This window comes from Cricetulus griseus, chromosome 2, assembly GCF_003668045.3.
Source record: "Cricetulus griseus strain 17A/GY chromosome 2, alternate assembly CriGri-PICRH-1.0, whole genome shotgun sequence".
NCBI classification, from domain to species: domain Eukaryota; kingdom Metazoa; phylum Chordata; class Mammalia; order Rodentia; family Cricetidae; genus Cricetulus; species Cricetulus griseus.
In genome coordinates this window covers 4,791,315-4,809,315 of record NC_048595.1, presented here as the reverse complement: position 1 = coordinate 4,809,315, position 18,001 = coordinate 4,791,315, and the positions used below count along the sequence as shown (strand labels likewise).

The window sequence follows — 18,001 nt, the reverse complement described above, 5'->3', positions numbered from 1 at the left end:
CCATGGGCTGGGGTCTTAGTGTGGTGAGCTCTCTCCATAGGCTGGGGTCTTATTGTGGAGAGCTCTCTCTCCATGGGCTGGGGTCTTACTTAGTGTGGAAAGCTCTCTCTCCATGGGCTGGGGTCTTACTTAGTGTGGTGAGCTCTCTCTCCATAGGTGGGGTCTTAGTGTGGAGAGCTCTCCCTCCATGGACTGGGGTCTTAGTGTGGAGAGCTCTCTCTCCATGGGCTGGGTTCTTAGTGTGGTGAGCTCTCTCCATGGGCTGGGGGCTTAGTGTAGAGAGCTCTCTCACCATGGGCTGGGGTCTTAGTGTGGTGAGCTCTCTCTCCATGGGCTGGGGTCTCAGTGTGGTGAGCTCTCACTCCATGGGCTGGGGGCTTAGTGTGGTGAGCTCTCTCTCCATGGACTGGTGTGGAGTAGTGTGGAACCCCAGCCTTGGGAACCCTCTCACCTCTGGGGTCCCAGCATCCGGAACTTTCTTACCCCTGGGGTCTGTGTACACCATCTACAAATGGGGACCATATCTGAGCTTCAAGGGCATCTTTTCGTTATGGTGAGCCAGTCTGGAAAAGCCAACCTTGCTTCTTTTTTTCAGGACCTGCCAGATTCTTGGCAACCTAAACACCAAGAAGCCATCCTGCCAAAGCCGGCCTCCTCCCTGGTGCTCTTTGTGTGGTCCCTGGCTCACAGCCCCTCTCCTAGTATCCTTGGCCCCTAGAACCTTATTAGTGCTGATGCCAAACACACCAATTAGTCCGTTCCCTGTGGTCTAAGGAAGAGAAAAGTCCAAATGCCATTCCTCTTGTGCCTTGTCTGTGACCTTGTAAGTGACACTCACCCTTACTGCTGTGCTGTTTTTCCAATGAAATCAATTGCATCTGGGATTGATTGATCCTGGCCTGGCTTTGCCTTTCTTCTCCAGCCCATGAACACACAAGTGCTCTCGAACACACACACACATACACACACACACACACACACACCACATGCACCAGAATTGTGTGTGTGTGTGTGTGTGTGTGTGTGTGTGTGTGTGTGTGTGTTGTATAGACTGTTCCCTGGTTATCTCCGATGTGTGTGACCTAGCTCTCCGAATAGATTTGGGGCCATGCTATCGTCTTCTGCCACAGGAACCACCACAGCCCTAGGTCACAGTAGACACTCTGTAAGGGACAGGCCAGTGATTGTTACACTTTGGGGCCTCCTCCCTGCACCCACTTGCCATCAGCTTTCAGTGTGTCACAGGCTGTCCCTGGTGGTTTAAGATCCCTCCCCAGAGGCAGCCACTTCCATCCCTATAATAGTGATTGTATCTTAACTCCCAAATTAACCAGACCAGTCTCCCAAACCAGAACTAATCCTCAAGCCTCCTGAGTCACACCAGAAAGGCAAGAGATTAAGCCACCTGCCTGTTGGAAGCCTCTTTCCAAGCCAATTAGGAATAATTTGGGGAAAGTGGGTTCCGGAGCTTCAGCATCCAGAGCCCTCCTCTGACACCAAGGCTTAGTGTGGGATCAGTGTCCTCACAGAAAACAAGGTCTACTGGAAAATTATAATGAACAACTCGGTGGGGCAGAGCCAGCCAGGCCCACAAGCTTCTGACACTCCTGGGGGCCCTGCCACTGAGGGTGGGCAGGTAGAAGTGATCCGAAGCCATTAAAGAGAGACAGTGAAGTCTTTAAAAGCACCCCAGTAAGAGTCAGAGACCTAGGCTCTATTCCCAGTTCCTGTGGCTAATTAGCAGAGTAGCCTTGGGCAAGCAATACTGACTGAGCCAACTCTAAAGCAAAAATCCCTCTCTTCCTCCCCCAATTCTCTCCCTCTCCTTTTTCTCTCCTCTCCCCTCTCCCCTCTCTTCTCTTTCCTGTCTCTCTCCTCTCCTCCCCACCTCTTCTCCTCTCTCTCTCCCCTCTCACTCCTCTCCCCCTTCCTTCCTTCTCTATGTCCCTCTTTTCTTCCCCCTCTCCCTAGTCTCTTGCTCAGTGTACCTCACAGCATTACCTCCTCCTCAGAACGAGGAAGACTGAAGACTAGATCCCCAAGGGCTTTGCAAAGTCAGAAACGGTCCACACAGCCTCAGCACCTTTTGCAGGGTTGTGCTCTTAGCATATTAACATCAACCAGATCTAAAAGGAATCGGCTAGCGAGAAAACACCAAAGCAACCAGAAGCCACTGAGAGCTTTGATGGTTTAGGAAATCCCTGCACACGGCCTGGACAACTTGGTGGGGAAGCCCTACAGCTATTTCAGACAGACATTGAGGCTCCTCTCTCTCTCTCTCTCTCTCTCTCTCTCTCTCTCTCTCTCTCTCTCTCTCTCTCTCCCTCTCTCTCTCTTCTCTCTCTCTCTCTTCTCTCTCTCTCTTACACACACACACACACACACTCTCTCACACACACATACATACCCTCTCTCACACACACACTCTCTCACACACACACATACACACACTCTGACACACACACATACTCTCTCTCTTACACACACACACTCACACACACATACTCTCTCTCACACACACTCTCTCACACACACTCTCTCACACACACATACACTCTGACACACACATACACACACTCTCACACACAATCTCTCATGCACTCTCTCACACACACTCTCACACATACACTCTCTCTCACACACACACATACACACACTCTGACACACACACATTCTCTCACATACACACACATACTCTCTCTCTTACACACACACACTCACACACACACACACTTTCACACACACATACACACACTCACACACACTCTCTCACACACACATACACACTCTCACACACACACTCTCACACACACTCTCACACACATACATACACACACTCACACACACACACACACACACTCTCACACACATACACTCTCACACACACATACACTCTCACACACATACACACACTCTCTCACACACACTCTCACACACACATACTTTCTCACACACATATACACTCACACACACATACACAACTCTCTCACACACACATACACACACACATTCACACACTCTGACACACACATATTCTCTCACATACACACACATTCTCTCTCTCTCTCTCTCTCTCTCTCTCTCTCTCTCTCTCTCTCTCTCTCTCTCATGCACACACACACACACACACACATACACACACACACACACACACACACACCTGGCCTGGGCTAACACATCATGCTGCAGTTTGGGAACAAACAACACGTGGCTGAGGCTAAGCAGGGCAGCAAGAAGCCCCAGCTCTGCCTGTCACATGATGCCACCTCACCCTGTGTACCTCAGTGTGGGTCCTGGGAAGCTTCCCCCAGACCTGGCGGAAGTTTCCAAAGCGATGGTCCTGTGACTTCAGTCAAATAGACCCTTCTCCAGAGGAAAGAGCACAAACTCTCTGGCAAGGGGTAAACTCACAACACAATGACCTTAACTCAGTAAATTAATTCCAAAGCACAATTGTTTTCAATCTTCATTTAAAATCAGCCTTCGTTAATCTAGATTTAATGACATAGGAAATGGAAATTCCCTTAATAAAATAAGTTATGAATATTTATCATCCCATTTTACCTGAAAATTGAATAATTCATCAATTAACTTTACTATTAATTATTTAATGCAAAATTAATAAACTGAGAAACTCATATGTATCCTCACAGACCCTCTGGCACCAGCTTAAGAAATTAGGCCCTAGAGAAACAGCGTAGCTATGGGGAAATCCCAACAGACACTGATGGGATGTGTAGCTAAGACCAGAATTCTATTTTTAGAGGCTGACCCAAACTTCATACTCATAAAGTGAACAGAAGATGTGTTAGCCTCCTCACCTGGAGACTCTGTGCAAGAGGAGGAGGAGGAGGAGAGGAGGGGAGGAGGAGGAGGAGGGGGAAGGGAGGAGGAGGAGGAGGGGAGGAGGAGGGGAGGAGGAGGGGGGGAGGAGGGGGAGGAGGGAGGAGGAGGAGGAGGAGGAGGGAGGAGGGAAGAGGAGGAGGAGGAGGAGGGAGGAGGGAAGAGGAGGAGGATGAGGAAGGAGGAGAAGAAGAAGGAGGAGGTCGTCAAAGTTTGGCAATTCTTTCCAGGGCAATCATCCCAAACATCCTCTGCTGTCCATCACCATACAGTGGTACCATGGTCAGCACGCAAATGGACCCACCCCACAAGGCTGTCTGGGCCAGCCAGGTCCACAGCTTGGGACACCCCTCCTCTACCCAGGCATCACTCAGGATACCCACTGATAAGGAAAGACTGAGCATGCAGAGGGGAGGGAAGGTGTAGGTTTCAGGGGTCACAGAAGGCAAAAGGACAATGGATCGGGCAGGTGTGACACCAGTTCCGCCATGCTTCCGTGGGTCCCTCTGCTCCTGGAGTGGCTTGGAGACCACACCGTCTCACACACACCATCAAGAAGCCAGTGCCTGCACCTTCTCATCCATCAGAAACACCAGGTTTCTCCATCCACCTCACCCTTCTAGCTCCTTCTCTAGTTGGCCATCTCCAGAGAGAACAAGGCAACCGCGTTAGCAGCATCCACTCATTGTTCCCAGTTTGTTTTGTTTCTCCTTCTCCTGTGGGTGGGTATGCAGAATGGGAGGATGTGTGTATGTGTTCACGTGTGTAGATGCGTGTAGTTGACTGAGCACCCGTGTGAGTGTGTGGGGAGACTGAAGGTTGATCCTCTTGGGTGTCTTCCTCTATTTCTACCATAGTTTTTTAGATCAGGTCTCCCTGACCCTGGAACTTGCCAATTCTGTCTCCTGCGCACTGGCAGGGAGGTGGGTATTTGTCACCAGGCCCAACTTTTCCACAGGAGTTGGAATTCAAATTCAGCCCCTAACCTATTTGAAATGCACTTAGCCGACTGAGCCACCTCCACAACCCCAACATTCCCTTGTCAGATTGTTCCATTCGAACTCTGCACTGGGAGCCTGCACCCCACTGCCCACCCTCTCATCCCCAGTCCCCAAAGCATCCCTTTCACAGTCACTACCCCACTCTGCTCTCCTGCAAGGACTTTCCATCCAGCCTTACACCCCCTCTTTCCTGCACACTGTGGCTCTGTGCAGGCCATGCAGCCATGGCCAGTGATAATCTGTCCCCCTGCAAGTTCACATGTTCACTTCCGGGGAGGTCCCCACCCTAAGCCACCGTTCCCACTCTCCAAGTCCACAGGCCCAAGGGGATGACTCCCTGCACTCTCTCCCCTCACCATTCCAGTTTCTAGAAGTCTTTCTAGTTTATTCAATTCCATCCCAAAGCCCAGCACAGTGCAAGCATAGGTGCTCAAAGGACTGAATGACTCCATAGAGAGGAGAGGAAAACAGCTGGCAACCCCGTGAAGGTGACAATGTGGGCTCCTGCAGCTCAGAAGATGGAGGCTCATTTTTAGTCAGAGAGGAAGACGGTGCTTCTTCTCCCAGAGAGAACTCTGTCCACCTCAGAACCAGGGGACAGATCTCCCAGTGCCCGCCCATCAAATGAACTCTGGGACCCGGTGACAATGGAGGGAGGGGGCTGATCTTATGTGACATTTGTGAGGATGGCACATTCACAGTGCAGGTCTAGAAACAGTAAGACCCATCTGTTTCCCTCCTCCAAGTTTGCTCTTTGCATAATTTCATTGTCTTTCTCCTCAGCTTTCCCACAGTCTGGCAGCTGGCTCATCTAGCAGGTACCTCAGTCTAGGCAGCAGCTCGGGTTCCAATTCCACCACAGTCTAAGCCCTGTTCCTACTAAACTGCCAAAAAGAAAAGGCAACGTGGCCCAGAAATCCCTACAAGTCACAGGCAGAAGCACACAGGGAAGCCAAAGCAAGTCTTCCAGAAGCCCAGCCAGTTCCTTGCCCTGCAGGCCTTATTCCTCCTCCCCCCCCCCCCCCCGCACCAGGACCCAGATCCAGCCCTACCCTGGAGTATCCCTTCTCCCTTAGAGTTGCCTCAGAGGAAGGTATTAGCCAACTGGGACAGAAGTTTTTCCTTTTAGTAGAAACTCCCTCTTCTCCTGTCAACTCCTCCTTGTTAAGACAGTATCAGGTGAGCAATGTCACACCCATGTGACATGCATCCCAGTGCAACCCAAGAAAGACACAGGCACACATGTGTGAAGATAAAAGGCTCACGGTGTCACTTCAGCTCAGATGTATAGCCCCCCCATGACTATGAATACTTCCGGAACCCCAGAATTTGGGGCCAGTGAGTGTTCATACCACATCCTCTGCCAAGGTCAGGAGGACTCAGAACTAAAAGTACTAAGGAGGCTACAACATCAGAGTCTGATAATGGCCCTTGACCTTTCCACCCTCGCACAGAGCTCAGCTCCTGCAGCCCTCAAGGAAGACGCTGGACCCTGGGGCGTCTTCTACTTCCTGGAAGTGAACTCCAAGCAGCAGCAGAGCTGAGTGTGAGCACCCAGCAAAGGCACAGACCAGGGGTGATGAGGGGTGTACCCTACTTGGGGGCGGGGCCCAAGGAGGCCAGTAAGGAAGAGACGGTCACTCCCAGTAAGGCTTTGTTGATGACAGTGCAGGGAAGAAACCAAGAGCTGTGGCCTGCAGAGTGGCGGAAGGGAAGCAGCAAGCACCGTGGGAAGCAGAGGGTGAGATCTAGAGGCAGGTGGGGCCGTAGTAGGTCTGCACTTCTGCTGTGTGAATGCACCAGGAAGTACATCTGCCTGTCTCCACCCAGCCTCGGCTCCACATGAGACATCCACGTGTAAATGACCCTGGACCTGGAGACAGCAGAGGAGGCCCAATGAACTCTCCCAGGACCTGGGAGGATTCAGTATCTGGGGTGTGTGTGTGTGTGTGTGTGTGTGTGTGTGTGTGTGTGTGTGTGTGTGTCTGTGTGTCTGTGTGTGTGTATGTGTGTAAGGGGATATCGCAAGCTTCCATGCTGGGTTTCCAGGCCATTGGCCCAGCTAGCCCAAGCAACACGCTAACAGCTCCATTTGGAAGAATGCAAGTGGTACTAGTGAAGGATCTCTAGAGGCTGAGAGCCAGGGAAATGAGGGCTGGACACCCTGGGGAAGGCAGGCAGCCACTAGCACAGTGAGAGAACTATGTCCGCTAAGCATACAAAATAGAAGATAAGGTCAGGAAGCTTCAAGTCTAGAAGGAAGACTCAGGACCAGGAGAGGAAGAAGTGGCCATTGGGAGAAACAGGAGTGGGCCAAAAGGCAGACAGGAGGCTGGTTCTTCTCACAGCAGCTTAAAACTCTTTGACATTGATCTACATGCTCACCTGCACATTTTTAAGAAAGCTAAAATAATAAAAGAACATGGAAAACAGGAGTCAGAAGCTGGCCACTGTATGACCCTAGGAGGCTAGAGATGGGGACAACAGTGTCTCCAGCAGATACCAGACATGTGACCGGGTTCCAAGAAAAACTCTCAGGTCTCATTCACAAACACTCACATACATACATACTACATACATACATACATAGACAGACACAAATACACACATATATACCCACCCAAAAGATACCAGAGATATGACCAGGCTCCAAGAAAAAAGGGGATATGATATCAACTCTCAGGTCTCATTCATAAACACTCATATACATACATACATACATACATACATACATACATACATACTACATACATAGACAGACACACATACACACATAAACACACACACATATATAGATATACATATATGCATATACAAACATATATACAAACATAGATACAAACATACATACATAAAGATACACATATATACAGATGCATATACATAGCATACATATATAGATACCACACATATACACATATATGCATATATTCACACACATATAAAGACACACATACATACATGCACATATAAGCATGCACACACATAGGTACACATACATACACATATATGTAAATATACACACATATATAGATATACATACATACATATGATGGGGGTTCCTTCTGTGTGTTGTGAATGTTTTATAACTGTTTTGTTATATGTAATTCTACTATGTTATAGTTCAAACTTTCCTTTTTATTTAGACAGAAAGAAGAGATGATGGGGATGTCCTTTTGTATGCTGTGAATATATGTTTCTCTTATTGATTGATTAATAAAGCTGTCTCAGCCAATGAACAGGCAGGATTTAGCCAGGCAGAAAATTCAAACAGGGATAGAGAAAGGTAGTAGGCAGAGTCAGGAAGACGCCATGTAGCTGCTGAGGAAGCAGGAAGCCTGGGAATCATGGGTAAGCTAAGACCACATGGAGATATACAGATTAATAGAAATGGGGTAATAATTAATTGAGAGCTAGCCAATAAGAAGCCTGAGCCAGCAGTTTATAATTAATATAAGCATCTGTGATCTTATTTGGTACTAAACAGCTGTGGAACTAGGTGGGACAGAAACTTCTGTCTACACATGTATGCATACATTCACACACATATGTAGACACACACACATACATATATACACACATATATAGATACACATACAAATATATGCATACATTCAGACATATGTAATACACATACATACACATATATGCATACCTTCACATACATATACACACATGCATATAGATATACATACACATATATAGATATACATGCACATATTGCATACATTCACACACATATAATACACATACATACACATATATGCATACATTCACACATATATAATACACATACATACACATATATGCATACATTCACACACATATAATACACATACATACACATATATGCATACATTCACACATATATAATACACATACATACACATGTATGCATACACACACATATCAGTGCTACCACTTCCACAGGCAGCTAGTCACAGCCAAGGACACAGGAAGCTCACCGAGTCTGCACCAGAGGCCAGTGTGGGTGGCACCCTCCCCTGCTGGGCATACAGAAGACTCTGCCTCTGCCTTGGCGACTTCAATAGACCCTGAGGGGTTCCCAGGTGGTGGATTCCATGTTGTTTCTCTGTTTGGCATTCTATAATTCCAAATAAAGACCCAGGATCTAGAATGGACACACTTCTGCATGGAGCTTAGCGCGGTCCCCAGCATCACAAGACTTCACCAGACACACCGTCAGGATCCAGCTCACAGCTAACTCCTCTCCTCAACTCCAGAGGACAGGTACCTCAGGCAGGGAGGGCTCCCAAAAGTCCTGGCAGGCGCCCCAACACACACTCTGAAGGGACACTAACCCACTGGAGCATGTGGCTCTCGTAGGCCTTGCCCCTTTCCCCCATCCCCTCTGCCTTCCTAAAATCTGTTAGACGGCATTCCTAAAGCTAGCCACCAAGGTCTCTTCCTTTACTTGGCCACTGCATCCTCCTGAGGCTGACTACCAAGGTCCAGCTATCAAAGTATTAAAGTCCAGCAACCCAAAGTCCTGTTTGGCTCACCTAATTAACACACCCAATTAAAATTAAACACCTCTTCCTAACATGGGCTTTCCCCCTTTACCTTTATAAACACCATTTGCTTATTGCCACATCTGTCTCTTCTCTCCAGAGGAGGAAGTCCTCAGTCCCTCTGGGGCAAAGACCCCTGTCCCCTGCTCCTTCATCCCCCATCTCCTTTACCACCTAGCCCATTCTAGCAAGCCCTCCCTTGCCCTCCTCTTAAAAGTTACACCTGCAACGTCATTTGTCGCTGCTTTCTGCCTGGGTCAGAAAGCAGCCACTTTGACTTTTCTTCCCCGATTAATAAAGGTCTTTCTGTGAAAACGGGTGTTTGGGTGTGGTTTGTGCCTAATCCAGGGTCTGGGAAGAAGTCCCCACTGTTCAGGGATTGCCTTCACACTCCCTGGCGCCACAGTTCCTGCTTTGCTAACAGTGGTAGAGTTTGTACTTGTTCATTTACACACAAGGAATGTGTCCAAATGCCTATGACATTGCACACATGACCAGGTCTCCATTCCATCGCAATGCAAAGGTCACCATATAGGGATGAAGGTTTTTCCTGTTAGAGTTGAAGAAAATACATGAACTGGCATTCTGCTGTATAGTTGTTCAATCGGAACTGAAACATTCCCTGCTGAAGGGAGGAAGGAGACTGCCAAGACTCAGACAGTGAAGGAAACATACAAGTCTCAGGAAGTAAACAAAACTTAGAAGGCTTTGGACACTTCTGAAAATTACAAGACTTGCAAGGCAGCTGTCCAAGATCCCAGGATTATACAAGCAGTAACAATTATTACCAAGAGGAGACTCTGTCCCCCACTCACCCATGCAATGTGCTTTTCAGTTAAGCTGCTATCTGTGCCAGCCATGTTTCTCTAAGCAACCCTTCACCCATACTCCTGGAAATTCATTAAGGACCAGGGTGGAGTTGTTTCATCAGTCTGTCCCCAGCGGCCTGTCTGGAGTGGACAGACATTTGTTCACACAATACCTGGGTAAGAGAACATCCTCCCAAACTGGCACCACCCACCCACACCCAGGACACACAGAAACATCCCCAACTTTGCCCATCAGAAAATGGGGAAGAAGCTACAGCCACATCAAATTTTATAATCAACAGCAAAGTCACCAGTCTGGCCATTTTCAAGTTCAGTGGCATTGAGAGTTGTCCCACCCTGAATAGCTGTCACCAATGTTCATCCCCAAGACATTTTTTTCTTTTTTTCAGGCAAAACTCTGTCCCATAAAGCACTCATCCCCAGACTGAGGAAATAGATCATCTGTCTGTCTCCCCAATTTGACTCTTGTAGATTCCTCATGTAAGTAGAACTGTGCAGTGTTTATCCCTTTGTATCTGGCCCAAGTCACTCAGAGGATCATCTTTAAGTCTATGCTGTAGCTAACTAGTGTGAGAATTCTGCACCTTGCTAGCTCTGGGAAGTTTGAAGCATCCCAGTGGAATCTCTGTTCTGTTCCCGTCACTTGAGCACTTTCACCAGGAATGAGTTTATCCCTATCCATCCCAGAGATCTGGTGCTCCAAGGTGGCCACTGGTTCATCCCCCTCTGTCATTTACACTAGACCTGAGCAAGGCACCATCAACTTCACAGTCCCCATCAGGTTCCCAAGCCCTCTGGCCCCAGACTGACCCTACACCTTGGGCCTTGATTGCCCGGTGTCCTCCTCCAAGCAACACCCCTGCACTGTGACAACTGTGCACACTGCACACCCTTCTGTCAAAGTAACACTACCTCAGTACCAGGTTGTTAGGAAACTGATGGGGCAGCCTGGCCTTGTCCTTGGAAACATGCCTTCCCTCTGGGAGGCAGACTTAGAACTCTGGACAGACAGTTGACCCACTGACATAAGCAAATATTGAGCCTTAGGAATCTAGTGAGAAGGAGGGCTTGGGGAAGTTGCTGGGACCAAAAGTGTCCAAGGAGAGGCAACCAGGCTTGGATGTGGAGAAACAATGTGAGGCCTATGGTGGAGTAAAGAGAAAGATGGGGGCAAGGACGATGACAGGGGACAGTGCAGCCTACTCTGCCCACAGGAGGAGCTTGGATGCAGGCAGTCAGGGGTAGAGGCAGGGAAACAACCCTAGTGAGTATGACCTTGTCTCCTGGGACATCTCCAAGGCTCTCAAGTAGAATCTGATGCTAGACAAGGCTAGGAAAGGATAGGAAAGTTGATAGCAAAGGCACATAGCCCTGAGCAGGAACATGCTGGAGAGATCTCAGTGCCCTGCACACCATAAGACTTCTGAGCCTACAGAGAGAAGTGATGAGTTCACAACACAGGCCCAGTGAGTGACCAATCAGAGCCAGGTAAACAAAGAAGAGCCACAGAGAAGAGAAGAGCTGGGCTTAGTTGTCTTTGAAAATGAAGCGGCTCTTGGGAGAGCCAGGGATGTCAAATTATGCAATCCAGGGTATGACTCAGGGAAAGAGGCAGAGTCGAGATAACAATATGGCATCCAGGGGGCCCTGGAGAGAGGGTCTATGTCAGTGATTGACAGACAGAGGAGGAAACTGGTCCATGGCAAAGTGTCCACCGATCATTAGGGGCAAGGAAGAGCAGGACTGGGGTCAAGAAAGCCTGAAAGGATAAAAAGAGCCCCCAGAACCACCACATTCTTTTGCTTCTGGTTTCTTCTCTCCTCTCTCTGCCCTTCCTCCTCCTACATGGAGTTTTTTACTGCTTACTGACCAAAAGCATTTAGTGTTCATTACAGGAAAATTCTATTACTAGACCCCTCTGTGTTGGTGTGAAGACGCTATCTATACCAATCCAATTAATTAATTATATAACTAATAGCAGCTCCCTCCTTACCAGCATAAACAGGATTCCTGGGAGAAGCCTCTTGCCTCAATCTTCAGCCTCACCCATCCTGGCTCATAGGAAGGTGGTATGTTTCCCAGGAAATGGGAAGAGGTCAGCATTTCTAAATCATCATCTACTGGGTTGGATTTCCCACCCATGCTAACAGGGTCTGTTCCCACCATGCTGGTCCTGCACTGCCTGTGCTTCAGAGTAGGGATGGGGGAATCTAGCCAAGAATGCTCAGGAGGCCCACCTGGCTGGCACAGTCAAGCCACTCTGGCTCACAGAGGGAAGCCCTTACTGGTGCCTCCAACTCCTGGCTGCTGCTGAGGGACAGTAGAATGGCTTCCTGGGCTGTGTTCTCAGTCCTTGTCATCATGGACTATGTCTAGAGAAGATGAAGAGTTCTAATGCTGTTAAGCTCCGTAAGTCCTGTGGCCTTGCAGCCCTTCCCTGCCTGGCAGAGCTATGGTATAGATTTTAAGATTTTGTGTGTGTGTGTGTGTGTGTGTGTGTGTGTGTGTGTGTGTGTGTGTGGTGTAAGAGTGTTCACAAAGACAGAAGAGGGCGTCAGATTCCCCTGGAGCTACAGTTAAGTGGTTGTGAGTCACCCAGTGTGAGTGCTGGGAACCAAACTTGCATCCTGTGGAAGAACAGAAAGTGCTCTTAACCTCTGAGCCATCTCTCAGCCCTCATGGTACAAACTATCAAGCACAGCAGCTAACCCCTAGCAAGTGCTACAGTAGGCCACGCTGGTGTGCTGGCCAATTGTGAGGCTAGATGTTCAAGAAAGAATTGATGGGGATGTCCTTCTGTATATGTTTCTCTTGTTGGTTGGTGAATAAAACACTGTTCAGCCAATGAGGCAGAAAGATGGGTGGGGCTAGGAGACGAGGAGAATTCTGGGAAGTGTTGGCAGACAGGAGTTGCCATGTAGCCCGCCAAAGGAGTAGCATGTCTGTACCCTTCTCCAGTAAGCCAAGACCATGTGGAAATACATAGATTTGTAGAAATGGATTAATAAGAAGACAGAGCTAGCCAATAAGAAGCCCTAGCCACCGGCCAACAGTTTTATAATTAATATAGCGTCTGTGTGCTTATTTGGGGCTGAGGAGGGTGTTGGGACCAGCCAGGACCAGCTGGGACCAGCCGGGACCAGCCGGGACCAGCCGGGACCAGCCGGGACCAAGAACCTCTTGTTACAAAGAATAACAAGGAGGAAGCTCAGGTCTCTTGCTTCACAGAACTCAGATCCCCAATTTTTAACCCATTCTGCTCATCTCACCAGTGTACATGGAGAGAATGCTCCAGGAATCTGGGTTACCCAAGAGCAAACCCAACTGAAAATCCCCCACTGGCACATGGGTGGGGCCAGATGAGGAATAACCAAACTAAACAGAAAAACTGAAAGGCCACAAGGTGCTCTCAGAAACCGTACAAGGAAGAGGCAATGGGGCCTGTCCGGATGGGTGTGGGTGGTCTTCAAAAGCGACCTTCCCGAGGCCTGAAGGAAGAGCTAACACTCTAGACAGAGGGAGGACTCTATTCCAAGATCATAAATCCGCAGGGCAGGGTGGGGAGGATGGATTCCCTGCAGCTCCAAATGGCATTATGATCCTGCCAAGCATGAAGCAAGTGACAAACAAAGATGTCCCCGAGGATGAGTTTTCAGGCTTAAGATCTCACCTGCTTATAACACAATACGGGCCATTCGAGCATTCCCCACTCAGTCCTGTGGCGGCCCCACTGCCACCCCAAGGGCCCCCAGTCCTGAGAACTTTTTGAAACATACCTCATTATGAACAGGTGTGAGGGACGTCCAGGGCCTTCTCTTGAATTAGGATGAGCAAGCACAATGTTTATCCCTAAGGCACCCAGCAAGCCTCAGAAACAACAGAGGGCCCCTCTGCAGTTCCTATACCAACGTCTATATGTGGACTGATTACAACAATTAATTTAATAAGGATTCTTCCACACAAACAATGTATCATTTTATTAGCAAACTCTATAAATGTCAGCGGTGCAATTCATTCTTATTAATTTTCTAAAATGAAATTAACAGTAGCTGCAAACAGAACTTGCATTGCCTTCCCATTCAGAGGAGTATTGGTGCCATTAATTCTTTACTATCAGGAGACTGGCTTGTGGGAGCTCAGCAGTTAACTGCACCAATTAATTTCAATGCTGGAAAAGGTGGGGGAGGGGAACCCAAACTCAGCTCAACAACTAATTTAGGAAGGTCCTTGAACAACCAGGGCAACTTGTCCTCCTGGGACCGGAAGCTTTCAGGCATAAACAGGGGGCATTATGGGAAGGGAGCAGGAGTCTGAGTGTTCATTCTGCCTGGAGTAAAGAAGTTCAAACTCCCAGAGCCTGAAGGAAATCCCATCGATGTCACCGAGGTCCAAGCCTCCAGTGCGCTGAGGGACACCCCTCACGGACAAGAGCAGTGGCAGTCTGTGACAGACATGGACACTCACACCTGCAAAGCAGGGTCATAGATGTTATCTTCCCTGTGATGCTCCTGATGACCCAGGAAAGACAGACTGGAGAGGAGCTCAACTTTCTAATAAAGAAGAAAAAGCAGGGAGGCTGGGCATGGTGGTGCACACTTGTCATCGTAACACTGGGGTGACTGAGAAAGCAAAGGAAGAAGGAAGGGAGGGAGAGAGGGAAGGAGAGAGAGAAGAGAGGGATGGTGCTTTTTAAGGAGCTTAATGGGTTTTCGTGCAATTGCCACAATGCTACTAAATGCTACCAATCTGTCAATATGGACCTTTCATTCCTACATCATGACAAGAAGTCTCATGATCCATTATGCTCCAAGAAGTCAGAGTCCAGGATGACCGGAAGTTACATCCTCTTCTCAATCAATCCCCAAATCCCTGGGCTGAAATGCGAGAGGAAACCCCAGCCTTGCAACATTCTAAAGTACTGCGGGCACAATGCACGAGAGCGTGTGTGCGTGCATGCACGCATGCAAACCCCACCATGTTCTGGAGACTTTAACTCTGTCTCATAAATAGCTCTTTCCTCCTGCTTGGATTCCCAGAGTGTGGTGGTTAACATTATTAACCCAACAGAATCTAGAATCACCAAAGAGGAAAATCCTCGGGTGTATCTCTTAGCAAGTTCCTATATTAAGTTAACCAAGGAGTGAAAACACATCTGTGGGTGTTGCCATCCCAAGGGCGGGGCCTGGGCTGCAAAAAGAAGGAGAAGTGAGCAGAGCATCAGCATCCATCTCTCTCTGCTTCCGGAAGACTCACGGTGGCCCAGCAGCCTCACCCTCCTGCCACCCCGCCTCCTTGCTGGATGGACTGTTTAGCCTCAGACCTTGAGCCTTTGTTTCCTGAGGTTGTCCCTTGCAGGGTGTTCTGTCACAGCAACAAGACACTGAATGAATACACATTGTCTCATGAAGGAACATTCTAAAAGCCAGAACCCATTGCATCATAGCTCAGAGAGAATAGATGGATCAAACGAAGGACCAAGGGTACAGAGAACCCATCTCGCTCTAATCCTGGTTCCAGTTGACAACGCCAAAGACTTTTGTGCTCACCCACATGTGGCAGGCCGAGAACTCCATCTTTTAGCCTCAACCCAATAGTCAGTGCCCTGAAAGCCACCTTACAGTTAACAAAAGCACCTGGCCCTGTCACTGCTAATAGAAATGCCGTAGCAATTGGAAGAGAATGGCTGCAGATCTCTGATGATTTAGCATGAAACATATCAAAAATAAAAACTTAAAGAGTTGGGCAGAAAATAAGAGGCTGTCTTTAAAATCAGCCCCAAATCCCAGGCTCACCATCCTTCACCGATAATAACATCACTTTGGTGGGCAGGACATGGGTTGGCTATATTTTCGCCAATTTCCTCCAGTCCCGGGTGGCAAGAGAAGTTAAGTGTTTGTGGCAGTTACTGGGTTCAAGGACATTTACTGCGTAATATTTAGCCATTGCTTCTGATTTGGGAGCTCTTTCTCCCAGAAATCAAGAGTAACCGGGCTTTATTGGTGTATAAAACACACTGAGATCCAAGCAGCCCTTAAGTTCATTTCCTCTTTTAAAGAGTTTGTGCCACTGATAGCAGGCGGGCACTCTCCCAAAATAAACTGCCCCCTGCTCTGCACCTGTCTGGCAAGTGTCCGTGTGCCTGGCTGAGGGAAGGAGCCCAGAGCCATCCTGTGTAAAGTCCCAACAGCTGTTGCCCAGTGTCTAGTCCTCACCACGTCCGCCACTACCACCGTCTGGGACCTGTAAATGAGCCTCCCTTTCACAGGCCATTGAGCACAACATGGTACTCTCACCTCGTTGCCCTGCATTGGGTGGCCAAATCTGGTAATCCCCAAATCAATCATCTAGTCTCACCATACAGAGTTGGAAACTGTGATAGCTGGGACATTACCTTGTCTTAGGGGATGTGGTTAGCCATTCTTCGTGTTTCTCAAATGTTATTAAATAAGCCGCAATTTCCTGAAACAGAAAAATAAAAAGATAATGATAACAATTAGTTCATGTTGGACCCTGAGAAGCAGAAAGAAAAAAGTAGTTATTTTTTCCCAGCTGCTGTACATCTTGGCCAGGCAGGAACTTGGTCAGACTCTTCTAGAAAAATTGTTGACTGGGACTCAGCCTCTCTTTTGATTCCCTGAGTCCTTTTCACTCAGCCATCCACACAATCGCCATCAAAGCCTGGGTTTCAAAGGAGGAGTCAGTGGCAAAGACAAAAATATTTCTCTGTAGAAGGAAAACATCAGAGACCCTTTGAGATCCCAAATGCCATTGACCTGAAGGAGAAAAGCACACGCCAACAACAGGTCTCGGTGTACACTCTGCTTCTCCCAAACAGGTGTCTTTCAGATTCTCTCACCAAAGAACTGCATCCGCTCAGCTTGACTCCCAACCCCCACCCTGGAGTGAAATCACAGAGAGACAGAGAGCAGAGAGAGACAGAAAGACAGACAGAGGAAGCAGAGAGAGAGAGAGAGAGAGAGAGAGAGAGAGAGAGAGAACCATTCCCACTGCTAACTTGATCTATTGAGCCGAGCCTCAGAGGCCCAAGTCAGCTGAGTTTCAGGCAAAGATAGGGAAAATATGAGCACCTGAAGGTAAATTAAATATTTATAAAGACAATAACATCATCACAGATAGAATTACTGATTTATTAATAATTTCCACAAGGATCCAGTGAGTGACACAGCATAAGACATTGCCCCATCTCTTAGATATGACATGGCCCATTACCCCCTGATCCAAACAGATCTGCTAACATGAAATTTACTGGGATCCTAAGTTAATTAGAGTTGGGCTAGTACGCATTTCCCTTGATCTCAGTGGCAATGTGACACAGAGATTCTGCCACGGACTGTCAGCAAAATGCAGAGCATGGGCCTTGGGTTCCCTCTGAGCTCTTGCTGCAGGGAACAGTAGCTCCGAGCTCCTTGGAATAGAGCAGGCCGTGTGCCCAGAAACCAGCAGCCTCTTGGGCTTAGACATAGTGGATCTAAGCACTGTGACCAGCAATGGTCCACATGACCTTGGGGAAAAGGAAGAGTCATTCTCAATATCAGGTATACAGGTCAGTTATGGGTAGAAATAAGACCTGCCATGCCATGAAGACCACCAGGACCAGTGAAGACCAAGACTCTCTATAGTCATAGTAAATGGCCATTGATACATATGTTGGAACCAAGAGCCCAAACCATCACAGCATGGAAGACTAAAGCCTACAGCAAGAACTCAGGAAACACCAGTGTTGACAAAAGCAACTTCTTTGTTCAAGTTCCTATCATTGATTTTTAGCTAAAGA

General features: G+C 48.1%; 1 protein-coding gene across 2 annotated transcripts in view; it reads right to left on the bottom strand.

Moving 5' to 3' along the window:
* The window catches only part of LOC100762490 (calmodulin-binding transcription activator 1), an 831,381-nt gene that overhangs the window by 533,544 nt on the left and 279,836 nt on the right, over window positions 1–18,001 (bottom strand). The window contains exons 4-5 of one of the 2 annotated variants that reach the window (XM_035439381.1): window positions 16,598–16,665; window positions 14,264–15,567 (exon numbers count right to left, since the gene is read on the bottom strand). In XM_035439381.1, the coding sequence (XP_035295272.1) occupies window positions 15,456–15,567; window positions 16,598–16,665 (180 nt within the window). In that variant the 3' untranslated portion in view covers window positions 14,264–15,455. Of the gene's footprint in view, window positions 1–14,263; window positions 15,568–16,597; window positions 16,666–18,001 lie in introns of those variants that run through there. The other variant, XM_027398331.2, reaches the window with a different exon arrangement.